At 37.9% G+C, this 18834-nt stretch overlaps 1 protein-coding gene across 2 annotated transcripts in view; it reads right to left on the minus strand.

Moving 5' to 3' along the window:
* Positions 1 to 18834, minus strand: part of LOC110462775 (procollagen-lysine,2-oxoglutarate 5-dioxygenase 1-like) — a 74558-nt gene that overhangs the window by 18160 nt on the left and 37564 nt on the right. For both annotated transcript variants that reach the window (XM_021516929.1, XM_021516928.1), the window contains exons 5-7: positions 5997 to 6048; positions 5336 to 5448; positions 1523 to 1586 (exon numbers count right to left, since the gene is read on the minus strand). In XM_021516929.1, coding sequence (XP_021372604.1) covers positions 1523 to 1586; positions 5336 to 5448; positions 5997 to 6048 — 229 coding nt within the window. The remainder of the gene's footprint in view (positions 1 to 1522; positions 1587 to 5335; positions 5449 to 5996; positions 6049 to 18834) is intronic.

The raw sequence follows: 18834 nt of genomic DNA on the forward strand, positions 1-18834 counted from the left end.
AAATTGAATTACTTCCAATGGAAATTAAACAAATGTTGGTCCAAAATGTGATTTCCCTATATAAACTATAGTAAAGTTTACCCCCTCCCCAGGGGAAAACATGAGACCCCAGGGTCAAGAAGTTTACAATTTGGTAAAGCACCTTAAGATCCTTCTATCTATGAAGAGTATTTGATTCTACTATATCTGGATGGAGAGAGGAAGATTTTTGAAATTTTAGTCAATTTGACCCTTTTTGGCCCCATCCATCAGCCCCTGGGGCCCAGTCAGGGCTCATATGTGCATACTATCAAACTGCTACCTAATACTGATAATGCTAACCTAATTTGACTTACTTCCAATGGAAATTAAAAAAATGTTGGTCCAAAATGTGATTTCCCTATATAAACTATAGTAAAGTTTACCCCCTCCCCAGGGGGAAACGTGAGACCCCAGGGTCAAGAAATTCACATTTTGGTAAAGCACCTTAAGATCCTTCCATCTATGGAAAGTATTTGAGTGTACCATATCTGGGTCTGGAGAAGAAGATTTTTGAAATTTTAGTCAATTTGACCCTTTTTGGCCCCGCCTCTCAGGCCCCTGGGGCTGGGGACCAAATCAACCACTATTTTTGTTGACCTTTGGCCATGGAAGGTTTCTGCAAAGTTGAAAATGTAAATTGTTTATGGACGGACGTTGGATGACGGACGAGACCGGACAAAAGGAGATCGCAATAGGTCACTTGAGACTTTGTCTCAGTTGACCTAAAAAGCCCCAATAAAGAATTTGGCAAAGGATGGTCAACTTAATGTTACTCAAATGATCATTATAACATTCCACATTTTTTCCATTTGGCGTTTCATGACTTCTGAAAGTCATTGGATTGGCTTTGTTCCTCAACTTCCATCACCAAAATAGAACTTTGTTACAAAGCTAGTGAAACGGTAACCAATCTTGTGTCTAAAAAATAAACATTCCAGCACCTTTGAAAGACAAGCCATTCAGGTTGATATATCTCGCCCATGCCCCGCTTTGACCATCAATGCACATATCAGAGAAACTAACTTCAATGCAAAAACTTAATGGTGATGTAGATGCTGACAAAGTCAATGGACCATGAAAGGTAGGCCGCATCCAGTATTTGATGCATGGGTTGAGATGTACTACCTAAGATGCATCTATGGTACCAGTCCAAGTTTGGTTGGTCTAGCACTTATACTTTCAGTGAAACTAACTTAAAACGCAAAGTTAATGTTGATGCCACCGTCGCCGTAAAAGCTACTTTGTGAGATAAAAACTGAGCATATTCCAGCATCTTTCTTGGAAAGAACCAGGTATTTCTAGTACTTCTTTAAGCATCGACCTCAATTCAAACACTTTTCATGGCCTGTATTGCACCTTGGGTATTAGTCTAACATGATAAATAAGCCAAAAAGCAATAAAATGGTAGCAAAATATTTGTACCAAAGCTAAAGGAGTAGGCCAACATTATAACGTACCAGTATCAGGAAAACATCAGCTTGTAAATAAATCACATTCTTACCTAAAACGCCGTGAAGATTTTGAAATATTTCTGATTTAGTGTCCAATTTGATGCTCCATTTTTCCTGAGAAAAAAAAGAAACAATTTGTGAAGTCAATACATTATATCCAGAAACTTGTCCTTAATTCTTATACAAATCATGTTTAAACTTAAAAAATAAAAATATGAACAAAAAACTTTATAAACTTTTAAACTTTATTTTACAAAAACAAACCTTAAAACTTTTTTATGAAATTAAACTTAAGAATTTTTCTACTAAATTAAATTAAATTAAAAACTTTGTAATTTTAAAATTATTATTTGTTCCTTTCTAGAATAGAACAGGTAGATACATTCATGGAGTGGAATTGCTGCAATCATGTAAAAATATTTAAAGTGATAAGAAAAAATGATGATTTATATTTTAACTAGCCCCATCCACTGCTATACAGCCCCATCCACTGCTATACCGCCCCATCCACTGCTATACAGCCCCCTCCACTGCTATACAGCCCCATCCGCTGCTATACAGCCCCATCCACTGCTATCCAGCCCCATCCCACTGCTATACAGCCCCACCCACTGCTTTACAGCCCCATCCACTGCTCTACAGCCCCATCCACTGCTATCCAGCCCCATCCACTGCTATCCAGCCCCATCCACAGCCCCATCCACTGCTATACAGCCACATCCACTGCTATACAGCCCCATCCATGGTTATACAGCCCCATTCACTGCTATACAGCTCAATCCACTGCTATACACCCCCATCCACTCCAATACACCCCCATCCACAGCCCCATCCACTGCTATACAGCCACATCCACTGCTATACAGCCCCATCCTACTGCTTTAGAGCCCCATCCACTGCTATACAGCCCCAGCCACTGCTATACAGCCCCATCCACTCCTATACAGCCCCATCTACTGCTATACAGCCCCATGCACTGCTATACAGCCCCATCCCACTGCTATCCAGCCCCATCCACTGCTTTACAGCCACATCCACTGCTATACACCCCAAAGTTAACTCAGTAATTAATAATAATTCAGAATTGGATACTGCTTTACAGCTCAATCCACTGCTATACAGCCCCACCCATGGTTATACAGCCCCATTCACTGCTATACAGCTCAATCAACTGCTATACAGCCCCATCCACTGCTATCCAGCCCCATCCACTGCTATATATACAGCCCCATCCACTGCTATACCGCCCCATCCACTGCTATATATACAGCCCCAACCACGGCTATACAACTGCTATACAGCTCCATCCACCTGCAATCATGTAAAAATATTTAAAGTGAGAAGAAAAAATGATGATTTATATTTTACCTAGCCCCATCCACTGCTATACAGCCCAATCCACTGCTATACAGCCCCATCCATGGTTATACAGCCCCATTCACTGCTTTACACCCCACCCACTGCTATACAGTCCCATCCACTTCTATACAGCCCCGTCGACTGCTATACAGCCCCATCTACTGCTATACACCCCCATCCACTGCTATCCAGCCCCATCCACTGCTATCCAGCCCCATCCCACTGCTATACAGCCCCACCCACTGCTTTACAGCCCCATCCACTGCTTTGCAGCCCCATCCACTGCTATACAGCCACATCCACTGCTATACAGCCCCATCCCCTGCTTTACAGCCCCATCCACTGCTCTACAGCCCCATCCACTGCTATCCAGCCCCATCCACTGCTTTACAGCCCCATCCACTGCTCTACAGCCCCATCCACTGCTATCCAGCCCCATCCCACTGCTATACAGCCCCATCCACTCCTATACAGCCCCATCCACTGCTATATATACCGCCCCATCCACTGCTATACAGCCCCCTCCACTGCTATACAGCCCCATCCACTACTATACAGCCCCATCTACTGCTATACACCCCCATCCACTGCTATCCAGCCCCATCCACTGCTTTCCAGCCCCATCCACTGCTTTACAGCCCCCTCCACTGCTTTACAGCCCCATCCACAGCCCCATCCACTGCTATACAGCCACATCCACTGCTATACAGCCCCATCCCACGGCTATACAGCCCCATCCACTGCTATCCAGCCCCATCCCACTGCTATACAGCCCCACCCACTGCTATACAGCCCCATCTACTGCTATACACCCCCATCCACTGCTATCCAGCCCCATCCACAGCCCCATCCACTGCTATACAGCCTCATCCACTGCTATATATACAGCCCCATCCACTGCTATACCGCCCCATCCACTGCTATACAGCCCCTTCCACTGCTATACAGCCCCATCTACAGCCCCATCCACTGCTATACAGCCTCATCCACTGCTATATATACAGCCCCAACCACGGCTATACAACTGCTATACAGCTCCATCCACCTGCAATCATGTAAAAATATTTAAAGGGATAAGAAAAAATGATGATTTATATTTTAACTAGCCCCATCCCCTGCTATACAGCCCCATCCGCTGCTATACAGCCCCATCCACTGCTATCCAGCCCCATCCCACTGCTATACAGCCCCATCCACAGCCCCATCCACTGCTATACAGCCTCATCCACTGCTATATATACAGCCCCAACCACGGCTATACAACTGCTATACAGCTCCATCCACCTGCAATCATGTAAAAATATTTAAAGCGATAAGAAAACATGATGATTTATATTTTAACTAGCCCCATCCCCTGCTATACAGCCCCATCCGCTGCTATAAAGCCCCATCCACTGCTATACAGTCCCATCCACTGCAATACAGCCCCATCCACTGCTATACACCCCCATCCACTGCTATACAGCCCCATCTACTGCTATACAGCCCCATCCACTGCTATACAGCCCCATCCCACTGCTATACAGCCCCATCCACTGCTATACAGCCCCATCCACTGCTATACAGCCCCATCTACTGCTATACAGCCCCATCCACTGCTTTACAGCCCCATCCACTGCTATACACCCCAAAGTTAACTCAGTAATTAATAATAATTCAGAATTGGATTGATAAAATTATATATGCTTGAAATAATAATTTCTGCATAATCATATCATCATTAGCAGTATTTATATAGTTATAAATTTCCTGGTTATAGATCATCAATAAGTCTGCAGGAAAATTGTAGGTCTCACCAAATCGTATTATCTACACGCCCTCAGCTAGACGTCGGATTACACCTTATAGACTGTAGGGTAATCAATTACACCTGAAATCAACGATCGTGTGCCCTATATTCAAATTCTGAGAACCCTGACAATTTCCAATAAAGCCACAAGGAAGTAGTTGTAGGTCACTAGAATCTTGATCATGCACAACATTTAACTCATTCGCCCCTACATTTTTAAAATGGACTTGCCAAGTCTTTGATTTGGTAAAGTTTAAATGTGAATTTAGGGGTGAAGTGGATTGAGGGGTGACTGGGTTAAAAGTCTGTAACATATGTACAGACCCATTTAAACCTGTATATTACAGTGCATCTTTCTACTTGCTGACCTGGTAACCTAATGAGCAAGTTAAAATCATAATATTCAAATGATGTTTCTCATAATGCCAAAAGGAGAGAAAAAAAAGTTGTTTTGAAAATGAGAACAAAATAATAAAAAAATCTTTTAAAATCATTTATCAGAAAACTAAAGAGCTGTAAAATGTATTTAACTGACATTAGATGAAGAAAAAATATGCAATGATTGAGATTTAAGAAAATGAACTAGAATTGCTATAAATGAAGTGATATAAATTTCAATGACAGATGTGTATTAATTGAGCAATAATTATAATTATAAATTTAGTTGTGCGACGACACCTTCAACCCAGAACTGATCAGGGTCAAGGTCACTTACCCGCAGGGTTTTGTCCAGGAAGATTTCCGTGTAATACAGCTGGTCATCCTCCTTGTTACGTATCGCCTTGTGGTTGATGATTTCGACGATGTCTTTGGCGTACCCAATGAATCCTTCAGGAAGACAGACAGAATTTCATATTAACAAGGAAAGTAAGACAAATTCAATGAATATTGAAATCATACACGATACAATGAAAAGAAACAATTTGTTAATAAATGTCAAGGTCATTCTTTGATATTTCCAATGAAGGTCAAAGTGATTGATATTGTCACATCTCCATTGTCACTGTGTAAGGTAAGTCATGCAGTGAGTCAGACACATACATGTTTGTAGTTGAATCCTAAAATCAGCCAAGTTGTATTAGATTTCTTTTATATTTTGACAATTTCTTAAGGAGATATGCTACCTTACTGTGAATTGTACCTCCTTTTTAAAAGATTTGAATCCTATTTTTATGAACTCTAGTTATGTTAATTAACAGATATTTTTAAGAGTACACAAGAAAATATTGCATTGATACTACTGCTGATACTACTGTATCAATTCTTCATTTTTATGAGGATCTCTCGTACACAAACAGTATAAATGTGTAAATTTGAATCAACATACTCAAAGTTACAATACAGCGAAATGGTTTTATTGGAGAGAAAAAACTTACCTCCGGAACAGAGGAATCGACTTTCCTGTTGCTTGACTTCTGGGTAAAGATCCTACAACCAAACAAATAATAAAACTCTTACATAAAACACAATCACAAAACAGTTACATCCCCTGCATATCTGACATTGCAATGCGAATCACACCATGCACCAAAACTACCAAATCAGCTTGCTTGAAAATTTAGAAGTTCTGCTGAGATTTTAGAAATGATGAAATTTTCAACCAAGGGCAAACGGATAGAACTAACCTGTCAAACGTATAAACAGAGGACTATATAGGTATGAAGCAATAGTTGGTTTAACTCATTCACCCCTACATATTTATACTGGACTTGCCCAGTCTTTGATCTGGTTAGGTTCAAATGTGACGTTAGGGGTGAATGGGTTAAAGGCACCCACTGTTAGAAGTGTTCTTACAACCAAGGTTGACAATTACACACACTATATGCTGGTCCCATATATATATATTTCTACTGCTGATTCATAGCAAAATAACTAGAACAACATTGATCAGACCTAAGATGCCATAGGTTGTACATGTTGTCAGTATTTGTCAGGGTATAGAGGAGGATGAAATTGTGGATTAACCCATTACAGAGCCTTCAAAAACAGAAACAAGGGAGATAATTAATAAAAGAGACAGGTATTTTTTTAAATTCTGCAAAGCTGTTATTTTTTGAATTCCTATTTTCATGGTCAAAATATTTCTGCAAATAAAATTTAATCTGGCGATATTATCATTTCCGTTAGTCCGCATTGGAACTTATCAAACTACAAACTGCAAAAAAGTTATCTTGTGAATTATGTGTCTTTTTTACCTGCAAATTATTAATTGTACCATTGGGGGGGGAAAAACATTATATCAAAAAGTTATTTGACGCGTGTGAACATTGTATGCATGTCTCTGTAAACCAGTCTGCTCTCGTGTTCACTCTATTCCATTTAAATCCAAGCATAGGATCAATAACAGCCTTCAGTTTATCTTAGGTCTTTTATAAACAAGGATCTGACAACTCCACGATATTAACCCATCTCCAGGTGACAGCCATTTAAGGTTATCTCAACAAATATGAGCTGAAACGATGCCCAGATTTAAACGTAATTAATCTTAGTTCCAAACGTATTGTGCTGATTCACCGTTTTTAAGCTGTAGTGTGTGTTCCAGATTGTCACTTTGGGTAAAGAATTTATCAGGTACATGCATGTATATTTTGTTTCTGAGAATTTCTGTACTCTAGTGACACAAATTGGTCCCAGGGTACAGAAAAATGTGCAGTTGATAATCTTTACATTAGTTTAGACATTTGATAAATGGTATATAAAAAGAAAGAAGGTGGCTATCGTGCACGTTTGTACGGACCTTAGGCTGGCAGATTTTTGGACCAATAAGAAAACACAAGAATTCCACAAGAGTGGATGTGTCGCCTGCTCAGCGCTTTTAGTGAGAAAAGAGTTTTGGCTTGAGTTATCGCATAAACAAGCAAAAATTAATGGCAAAAACGATGAACAGCGTTGCTATGTCAAGCGCGGTATGCCAAAATGCGGAGAGTTGAAACTCAACAGAAAAAAACATAATATGTGTTAAACATTATTGCTTCTAGCATTACCGTACAAAATTTGACAGGAATTGATTAAAAAATATTAAAGTTCTTGCATTTACTACACAATGCCCTTATTTGGCAATAAAAGAGGCAAAACTCCACAAAAATGTATGTTGACTTCTGAAATGCAAACTCATTCAAGCTATATTGGTATGCAATGTGTGTACCAAGTTTGAATTAAATCAACCAAAGAAAACTCAACTTATCGCATGGAAACCTTGTTTCGGACGCCTCAACCGATGACGCCGCTGACGACATAGTAATATACCTTCATGTTGCCTCACATTGCAGGTGACACAGAAACAGACGCGATAGATAACTATTTTAAGACAGTACATGGCCTCTATTGCTCTTCGTTTATGTAATTAGTTTCACACCTCATCAGAGAACAACATTATATCAGTGACCCTGACGTTGAGATGGAGGTCTTGATTGTGATATACCATATTTATCCTGCAATATGCCCAGGGAACAACACGTAATCTCTTTACTCCAATTCGGGGAATGAGTGGGCTTATTATAGGAAAATGTCAAAGCATTTGTTAGCATTTTTAACAAATGGCAAAAGACATGGGTGGGCTTATTATTAGGCATGGGCTTTTTGCAAAACGTATCAATCTACACTTCTACAAAAGTATTCCCCTGATAATTGTTATTAACATACAAAATAATCTCTATATAATGCACCTCCATACATTTGCGATCTCACCTACCGCCAACATATTTCAAGGTCCATTTTTTTCCATTTTCATCATTTTTTGTTCATCGATACCCTAGGCCTTGACATGTCACCAAACCCTGTGCAGTATAGCATGGTTATCTATAGTCTTTTGTGAATTTTACATTCATCTATAGATAAGTACCTGTTCTAGAAGTACATAATGCCTGGATAAGAATTAAATTTACGACCTCCATCCATCCCTCCATTATCATTATTTGTTTGTTTGGGGTTTTAAACGTCCTCGTAACAGTTGGGGTCATATGATGACAGGTGCCTAGGAACACACCATTGGAAACAGAAATTAGATAGCAAGAAATAAGACAGAAATATACAGAGGGTTGTAAAGTATCCAATGGGATGTGATTTACATATCAAAACATTCAGTACCATAATTACCACTTTAAAACACCAACAGTAACTCCTGTTTTTGTTTTCCTGCTGGGGTTCCTTTTACAAGACTTAGGTAGCCAGTAGAAATGTTTAGGGGCTTGGCTACTAAAAAGGATTGAAACTGAAGTGGGTTCAATAAGCTATCTGGGGTCGATCAAGATTTCAAGGTATCTGTGTCCTTATTAGCGAGACCAGAGATCAATGCTCATGTTTTACAAGGAAGTAACGGTAGTTGTACCTAACAGACACTTTAAGGTTGGTATATGTATACTTTGTAATAAAATGCAATACAATAGACAGACATTTAAATGTTTTATAGACAAAGGGACTAGCTTGTTCAAAGTCTGGTTAACTTTACGATGCATCAGACGGAATTTTTTAATTGTTATTGTTTAAAAATCTTTAAAAAAAAAAAGTATATCTGGCATGTTATCTAGGGGGGATCCTTCCGAATTCGAGGAGAGCTATATTTTGCTTTTGGATTTTAAATGTTATCAAAACAATCTTGATTGAAATTTTATCTTCATATGCATTTAGCTAACAATTCTTAATTACAACTTTAATACATTTGTTAGCTTAATGAGATAATTTCAAAATGTCTTGACCAAACTAAATGCCTGATAAGTATTATTTTCTTTCTTTTATTTGGGAACTTTGATCTGAAAATGGTAACTTTTTGTTCCATAAATCAATATATTTTTAAAAATTTGTTGTTAAATGAATCAAATTACATTGTTACAAAACCCAAACCAATCAGGCCATTGGCAGGTGTACATTTATGTATATATATATCTACATTAATTGACTTCAATTCTATAGTCCAAACCAATACACAATCTGTGTTGTTCAAAGACAAATACCTCGTTACTAGGTGGAGGAAGTAGGTCTGTTCTGAACGTAGCCAAAGACTCCGAGCTGAACCAGAAATTCAGGAACTTTTTAAAGGTCACTAAAGTGTCGGAAGAAATGAACCAGCTCGAACATTCTAAGAAGAAATGAACGAGTGTGAATTTAAAAGTTGAACCAGTGAATTTTCATCTTTACTACGGACTGTTCAAAGGATTCCAAATTTGAACGAGTGCCAGTATCAGCTACTGAACATTTACAAATGTTATTGTAACAGTTTATAAAGACACCAGTAGCTTTGTACTGCACTGATTAGAAAACGGAAACAGTTTTTAAAGTGTAAGCTAATTTCTTTCATCGCCATGGGGTTTTTCACCATAAAAACCATCCAAATTGACGGTGAACATCCTCACTACATTGAGAGAGCTGTCGTTGATTTGACTTTACGTTTCCTGCAAATGCTCAACGGGAGTAAACTAATCCTGAACTTCATGATTCGCGTGGTGGTGTCGTTTTTATTCGACATGGCTGAAGTTATTTTCCTCCTTGTCTACTGGGATTTCGGTGGACTGAGCACGTTCTTCGTCAACGTGTTCCTACCCCTTTACCTGGTGGGACTGGTAGGGTTCTGGGTTGTTTTTTACTCTCTGTATTTCTGCTGTGTAAAGTGTATGGATGGCTGCTGTTACTGTAACGTAGCTGCTCATTACGAACGATTCTTCTTCTTCTACAAGATCTCTTCTCTAACCCACGCTTCCTTCATATTCATTTACATGCTTGTTTATAAATCGGCCGTGTTTAACACTGTAGAAACAGTTCTCCTCATCATAGTATCTATCGACTTGTTCCTCATCCTGGTTGCCATGGCGATCTTCATATACGAGAAGTGTAAGAGTAATCGTGGTGGCACTATTTATCCAACCTAATGTATCAAATCTATAGTTCTATTAAGGGACCACCTGTGTAAAAGGACCACCTCTATATTGGGACCACCTGTGAAAATGATCATCTATGAATAAAGACCACTTGTGAATAACTATCATCTATGCATAAGGACGACCTCTTTAAAAGGACACCTGTGAATATAGGTTGTCTGTGAATAAGGACCACCTATATATATAGACCACCTGCGAATGATGATTTTCTGTGTAAAAGGTATGTAGGATATACAAGTCAAGGTCATCCGTCATCACCAATCATCGGTATGGATATAATGGCTGTGCATAAGTTTACCTGTGCTTAAGAACAACCTCTATAAAAGGACCACCTTTGAATCACTATCATCTGTGTAAAAGGTTTCTTGTTTAGTATGACAGTGTGCTTGGCCAAGGTCACTTGTTAAAATCGTCTCTACAGATCCATCACCTGTGTATTATGTCACCTATATAAAAGGAGAACCTGTGCATAGCAACCATCAAAGCATAAAGACAATCTGTGTATAATAACGACTCATCACATGACCAACTATATTTGAGGTAACTGACTCAAACCTGCTTGTAACAATCTCTGGTATAAACAGACAATCCATTCAAAAGAATCTATGAATTAGTAAACCCCGGGAATACGGACCACCTGTGTAAAATGACAACCTTCATATATGGACCACCTCTGTATAAGGACAATCTAAGATCAGAAAACCTTAATTATATGAGGATAATTCACAGACTCATTCCATGAATGGCCATATGAAGTAAATACTATCTAGTTATGGTATCTTGATGTTAATTTTCAGTTCTAAACATGTTTTATTGAACACTAATGGTTCAGCGTAAGTATTTAGACAGAAAAATGGAAATGAATCTGAAATAAACGAGAAACATTTTGAAGAAAATATGAAATGAATTAAAACAAAATGTGAAATAACTGTGTGAAATGATTTGAACTGTAATGTGTAAGTTATAAAACCAGCAAAATATATGTACACTCGAGACATGAATGTTTGTAAATATATATGTTGTTCATTGTTAAAATATTCTGTGCTTTTACAAAATGGCTCAAGTTTTAGTGCAATAAAGCTTATGATGCCGACAACACACAGAGTACATTTTCTGGTGTGAAAAAAAATATGCCATGGAAAAACTAGAAATGTCATCTGGATGATAACTAATACCCCCGTCAGATACTGGTAGTTTATACATCATTTAGTGACCTTGACCTTGTTATTGAAATGGGAACTCGTTTGAGAGATTTTGGCTCCTTACATATAGGCGAAATTTCATCAATATACATACAAAATTAAAGTCGGTAGAGCAAGTTATTTCGCATAAAGGACCATAACTCCCTTAAAAAGTGTTGAAATCTGAAATTAAACCTTAACCTTACCTATCATTATCAGAATTTGCATATCCAGGTGGCCCTAAATGCCTTAACTCATTCACCCCTGAATTCCTTCAATTCAAAGGCTGGAATGGTTCATTATGAAATTTCAGGGGGGAATGAGACAAATTGTTGATGGGCCATAAAACAATACCAAAGCCTATTCTATACTTTAAGTTGTTTTGTGGGCTGCTCCGCACCTGGAACAAAAATGTCTGCTCATGTGCTATCTGCACACAACATATAGTGTGAGTTGTCCCCCTTTGGAATCTACCTACATGTTTTATACTACAACTATTTAATTTCACTGCTGCTTGTGTTATTTAATTTAATGTACTTCAGTAATATACTTATTATATAATTGATATTTATTTTAGATTTGAGCTCCATTATTTAAAGGATCATTACTTTGTTACAATATCATAATTATAGCTCTTGTTTCTATTTATGACTTCATTGTCTCTTTTTAATTCACACTATATTAGTGTGTATCCTGTAAATTTTTACACTTTGCTACATTAGCATATATGTACATTACACTAGTATAGTGTCTTAACTTGTCTTTTGTAACACTGGTGTGACATTCAAGTGTGATATCATATGCTCTACTGTATAATTTTAGCATATCTAATTTGAGTTGTTGTCCTGTTTTTATAGTTATTCATAAGTACTGTGATCCTTGTTAAATTTTATATATGTTTTGTCGCAAAAATAGCACTACAGTGCTAATGTTACTATGTTACATGTATATGCGATGTTAAATAAAGCTTCTTGAATCTTGAATCTTGAATATTCAGGTCACATATATACTCTGAAAATCAATATTGACCGTCTGTGACGACTCTTTACAAAACTAAGACCCAGTTTTGACAGTTTAGATATCTGGTCACATCATGTACACTCCAATAAATAGTGTACAAGACAAAATGATTAGTACAATATTCGCCATTCATATTTGGAAATTTTTATTTGCGAGGCCACAAAGAGGGTAATTTTATACATTTAAAGGCCATATAGAGGGTATTTCTAAATACTATCAGGCCCAAGGCTACATTAGGTGGATATCGTTCACTTTTACATCTTTATTACTTAAGACTGCATGTGGCTGAATATACTTAATGTTTTATTATGTTTTCTAGATGACGTTGAGATTTGTTCATACTTTTTTAAGTGTTTACTTTCCCTGAAGGAACTCTTCACATTCACCACAAAACTATAGAACCTATGCAACACCCATCATATACATCAGATCGATTGTGAAAGCTAAGAACCACCAACACTTCATACAAATATTATTTTACTCCACATCAAGACTTTCACTCACAAACAAGAACCACCAACATACCATACAAATATTACTCCACATCTAGACTTCCGCTCACAAACAAGAACCACCAACATACCATACAAATATTACTCCACATCAAGACTTCCCCTCACAAACAAGAACCACCAGCATACCATACAAATATTGCTCCACATCAAGACTTCCACTCACAAACAAGAACCACCAGCATACCATACAAATATTACTCCACATCAAGACTTTCACTCACAAACAAGAACCACCAACATTACATACAAATATTACTCCTCATCAAGGCTTCCACTCACAAACAAGAACCACCAGCATACCATACAAATATTGCTCCACATCAAGACTTCCACTCACAAACAAGAACCACAACATCCCATACAAATTTTACTCCACATCAAAACTTCCACTCACAAACAAAAACCACAACATACCATACAAATATTACTCCACATCAATACTTCCACTCACAAACAAGAACCACCAACATACCATACAAATATTACTCCACATCAAGACTTTCAATCACAAACAAGAACTACCAACATACAATATAAATAATACTCCTCATCAAAGCTTCCAATCACAAACAAGAACCACCAGCATACCATACAAATATTACTCCACATCAAGACTTCCACTCACAAACAAGAACCACCAACATGCCATACAAATATTACTCCACATCAAGACTTCCACTCACAAACAAAAACCACCAACATTACATACAAATATTACTCCTCATCAAGGCTTCCACTCACAAACAAGAACCACCAGCATACCATACAAATATTACTCCACATCAAGACTTCCACTCACAAACAAGAACCACAAACATACCATACAAATATTACTCCACATCAAGACTTTCAATCACAAACAAGAACTACCAACATACAATATAAATAATACTCCTCATCAAAGCTTCCTCTCACAAATTCTGCTATAAAAATCGCCTCAGACCTGTACATTGTCAAATGCAGTTTAAGAGGGAGCACAAGCAGGGGAGCACCACTTATGCGTGGCATATCTGACCTTGAGATGACCATTGAGGGGGAGTACCTGTTGGTCAGCAATGAGACATGTCTCACAGAGGGAACAAAAAGGCAACTTCCTTCGAGTTGTCTGACCACAGACAAGGTCAGTTAAGATTGACCCTATAACCACTCAAACTACAAGGGAAAAATATCTATAGCATTACTTATACAATGTAGTAGAAAGATCATGAATGCTTCATGGAAGTTTTAATTTGATGGGGACTAAAATGTAGGACTAGCACTCAAGAAAATAGCAGTGTTTTGTACCCCCTGCAATGGATTTAACTCATTCACCCCTGAAATTTCATAATGGACTTATCCAACCTTTGAATTGGAAGGGTTCAAATGTGTCTTCAGGGATGAATGTGTTAAGGGGATATACTTGAATCAGTTTGTCTGTCTGCCTATAGCTATCTGTCTGTTCTGATTTAGAAATCATTTGTTAGTAACTGCTCCTTCTAAACTTTAACCAGATCTATTTCAAGGAAACTTTGTAAATATGATAACCTTATTATGGAACTGTGCTCCTTGCTTTATTCTTTTTGTTTCACCGTTTTTTTGCAGAGTTATGGCCTTTTTGCCACATCATTTTTCATCTTGACAACTTGTAAACTTAGACCCAACATCAACTGAAAAAATCTCCAAAACAACACCTGAGTTATATAATTACATCTTTGATCTTTTTTCTGTCTTTCCGAGGAAACTTAACTACAGAACATTATTTTCCAGAAAATATACCCTTTTGTTTCTGATTTTCATTTAGATTGTGTTCAGATTAGAAATCTAACATAATCTTCATTGTTATGAGAGAGGAAAGGGGTGGTAGTTAGGTCATGGTTTACATCTTCAACAAGCCCATGTCTAGTAATATATATTTTGCAGTTCATTAAAAATTCCAACAGTCCTGTTTCTTACATCCCTTTACTTTGAGTCAGAAATATGTGATGCTCCCTATGTTTATTGAAGGATATATATCAATACTTGTTCTGGTCGTTGCACCCTTGCTTTGGTTTGGTTTGGTTTTATATTGTTTAACGTCCTTTAAACAGCTAAGGTCATTTAAGGACGTGCCTCCATGTGTGTTGTGTATGCATGCATGTGTATGTGAGCCGGAGGCAGGGTATGATGATGTATTTGCCTCCTTGTGAAAACGTGGATTTGATGCAGACTTTATAGTGCTATCTCACTAAAAAAAACTCTATGCCAAATTAAAGGCACCCAGCACAACCTTCCAGCCGGTCACATTATACTGACAAAGGGTGAACCAAATGTTGCATTCAAACATGTTATATTCAATTTCATATGACACATTTGGTAGTGTGTCGGTCTATTATGACCACAAGGTTGTAGGGTTCGGACCACAGTTGGAAGTATATGGGTTTTGGTAGTGAGCAAAACACTGTACCCTTATATAATAATAATAATTTGAGGTTCTTAAATACTCCTTTATCACAACCTAGTTCATACGTCGTCTCAAATCGGTTTACAAATTATTATCCGTGGTTATAGGGCCTTTGCAACCACAGCCAATATCTTTCTCAACTCACTGGGGAGCATACAGCCAGTGCTGCCATTTCGACGTTCCCAGCTAACTTTCTACAATTATAGCACTGCCCAACCACATACTCGTTTACAGCCGAGTAGACTCGAACAAGCTGAGTAAAGTATCTTGCTCAAAGATACAACAAAGTGCTGTGCCACGACTTGAACCCGCAACCCTTCGGTCAAGAGCCTGGCGTCCTACCACTAGACAACCGTGCCTCCAAATATATATAACTACTGATCGATTTGACCTGCCTGGATAGAGTTCAGTACAATATGAAGTTTAGGTCAGGCATAACAGTTTCTTTGCTGTAGGTAATTTAAGGGGTTATGGCACTATAATTAAGCTGCTGGAAATACAGACCCATACAAACCAGATTACCTGTACAACCCACAGCTTTCACACAAGGTAGGTACAAGCTTTACCTGGTAAGATGCCTTCGAGACAGACTGCTCTGCTACGTAACATCCTATTGTGTTAAATTACCATGTAAGAACATAGCACCAGTCATTCTATGTCAATGATTTTGAAGCCCTTCATCACGGATGGAATGGTCCTAACTCTCATGTCACATCCACATTGGAATACAGGAAGTGCACTTAAGGCTGAAGATCATTCAATCCCTAAAATGAAAGGCTAGGCCTGAAAGCTTGGACGTAGAGCGACTCTTGCTACACATAATATTTATTTTTTTATGGTCACTGTAGGAATTTGCTATAGACATTTAATAGGTACGTGTTTTTGAGTTATTTTCTTGCAATTTGATAGGGTGCAATATAACAGTTGTATAGTAATAAAAAGAGTCTTCAGAGCACGGGTGTTGAGAATTTAAATATTTGTACAACTATATCTCATTACAATTGGTCATGACCAGATATCAAAAGCCATAATATGTCAATAACTTTTCGTGGAACAGGTTAAAAACAATTAGGAATTCTTGTAACTGACTAGTGATGTTGTAGCAACTAGCTTACTCCGGGTCATTGATTCTAACTACATTTGATGTAATACTACCCATTGTGCAAAACATAAGCCCAACTTTTACAGGGTTTCATGTCTATGCTAATAAGCCTTTTTTTCGTGGAAAAATTACCCAATGAAATTTCTAGATGGTACCTGGTAACTGCCAACCGTTGTAGCAACGGGCCCGGGCCCTCCCTGGTTCATTTAGTTTATTCAGATAAAACACAACAGACTGAGAGGATCATGAATTTGAATTTCTTTTTCAACTTAACTTTCCGGAGAGGTTCATTGCATCTTATTGAGCTGGAAGTACACTTTACTTTGATGTGACGTAGGGGTTGCTGATAATAACACATTTGGAATTTCAGTGACAGCAGCTAGTTTCAGAAAAAAAGGACAAAAACTACCTGTTACATGTATCAGAAAAAATCAACACATGATCAAATAATTGAACTTGTAATATTGAAAAATAGGAAGGTTTTTTTTTTTACAATATTCATTGAATGCAGTACAAAAGTGAGAGGAATGTTGTATCAGTAATTAAAATCAGTTTTGTGAACAATGCACTAAATTTGACAGAGACCACTTGAAGAACATAACCAAAACTATATTACTACTACAAGTCCAACAAACAAAAGGGCTTCATACTGCTGAGGAAACGTTAGATTCATTATCTAAATTCAAGAATCGACACGACTACATTCCATAGGTCTGTAACAAACCTGCGACAGTCATTTACATCTAGAAACAACACCAGTCGGATCTCATTTCGAGAAACAATTCCTGCTCTAACGAAAGGATTCAAAACATTGAAATAATGAAAATAAAAGCGGTTTCAAAGTTCTGAGGAAAAAAACCAGAGTGAGCAGTCAAAGTCCTGAAAACAACATTGAATTCTAAGTTCCCGAAGGAAGGCCTAGGGCAGATTCAGTTCTGGAAACCGGGTGGATGTCTTTATTTAACTGAAATGATTACATTTTGAGTGGATTCCGTTTGGAAGTGAAAAAGAGCTCATCCGTGTGTTTTTCAAATGTGTAAAGGATACTACGTTCACAGTTGCCACGAAAAACAAGGTAAAAAGTACTGGAATTTTACATCTGAACACAAAAACGTGTTCACTTCCTCCGCTGATTTCTGAACAAAAGATTTCAATCTGAATTTGAAGTTATCTAAAATTGCCAGAGCCGAACTGTCGCAATCATATTTCAATTGAAGTTATATTTTAATCTATAAAGCATCTACAATTTCTTGTATAATATTCATTATATATGTATTTTTTTTCATTTTTACTACATAATCAATTGATCTGATTTAAGTCTGATTTTCAAGGAAAGTTTAAATTAAAAGACATCCTTTAAAAAAAATAAAAAATCTGTAAAATCAAAATAACTGAAAGCCCTAGTTTCAGCAGAGAGTTCAATCCCAGATCACAATGATCAATCAGGCAAACACCATTGCGTCACCACAACAAAATAACAATAACATCAACGCTCCCAACGCTCAAAATCTCGTGATCAATCAAAACATTGTACAAAACTCCACCAATGTTATGCAGGTATCGAACACGGCAGTCATTAATGCCGACACTTATGAGGAATGGGACTGTATTTTATACACCAAATGTATTTGTGGTATCGTTTTCTTTTTACTTGTAATCGTTGGAGCATTCTTGGTCTTGTCCATGATTGTTAACGATAGAATTCCTCTGTTTCGACCAGTCAGAGACCACATAGCCTATCCTGTTCTGGACTTAACGCTACGAGTCCTCTACTCTCTGAGTGACAAGGTAATAAGCCTCAACGAACCAATCCAAAACAACTTTGTGCTGTTGTTCTTCCTCCGAGTCCTGTTCTGTCTGTCATTCGATTTTGCCTTGTTTCTTTTCCTTCAGATCACACACCCTTTAACAATTTACTTGATCACCTTTACCTGTATTTTCGCTGTAATCGTTATCATTATGGTGATTGCTGCTATCATGAACTTCTGCGCTAGAAAGGGACTGACCTCGGCTTGCAAGTGCTTCGACTCTGTCCGTAGCTTTGATACCCTGTTCTTCCAGTACAAATTCTTTTCGTTTTGCTTGTCCGTTACTTTGTTCGCAAACC

Source organism: Mizuhopecten yessoensis, unplaced genomic scaffold (assembly GCF_002113885.1).
Source record: "Mizuhopecten yessoensis strain PY_sf001 unplaced genomic scaffold, ASM211388v2 scaffold10829, whole genome shotgun sequence".
NCBI lineage: Eukaryota > Metazoa > Mollusca > Bivalvia > Pectinida > Pectinidae > Mizuhopecten > Mizuhopecten yessoensis.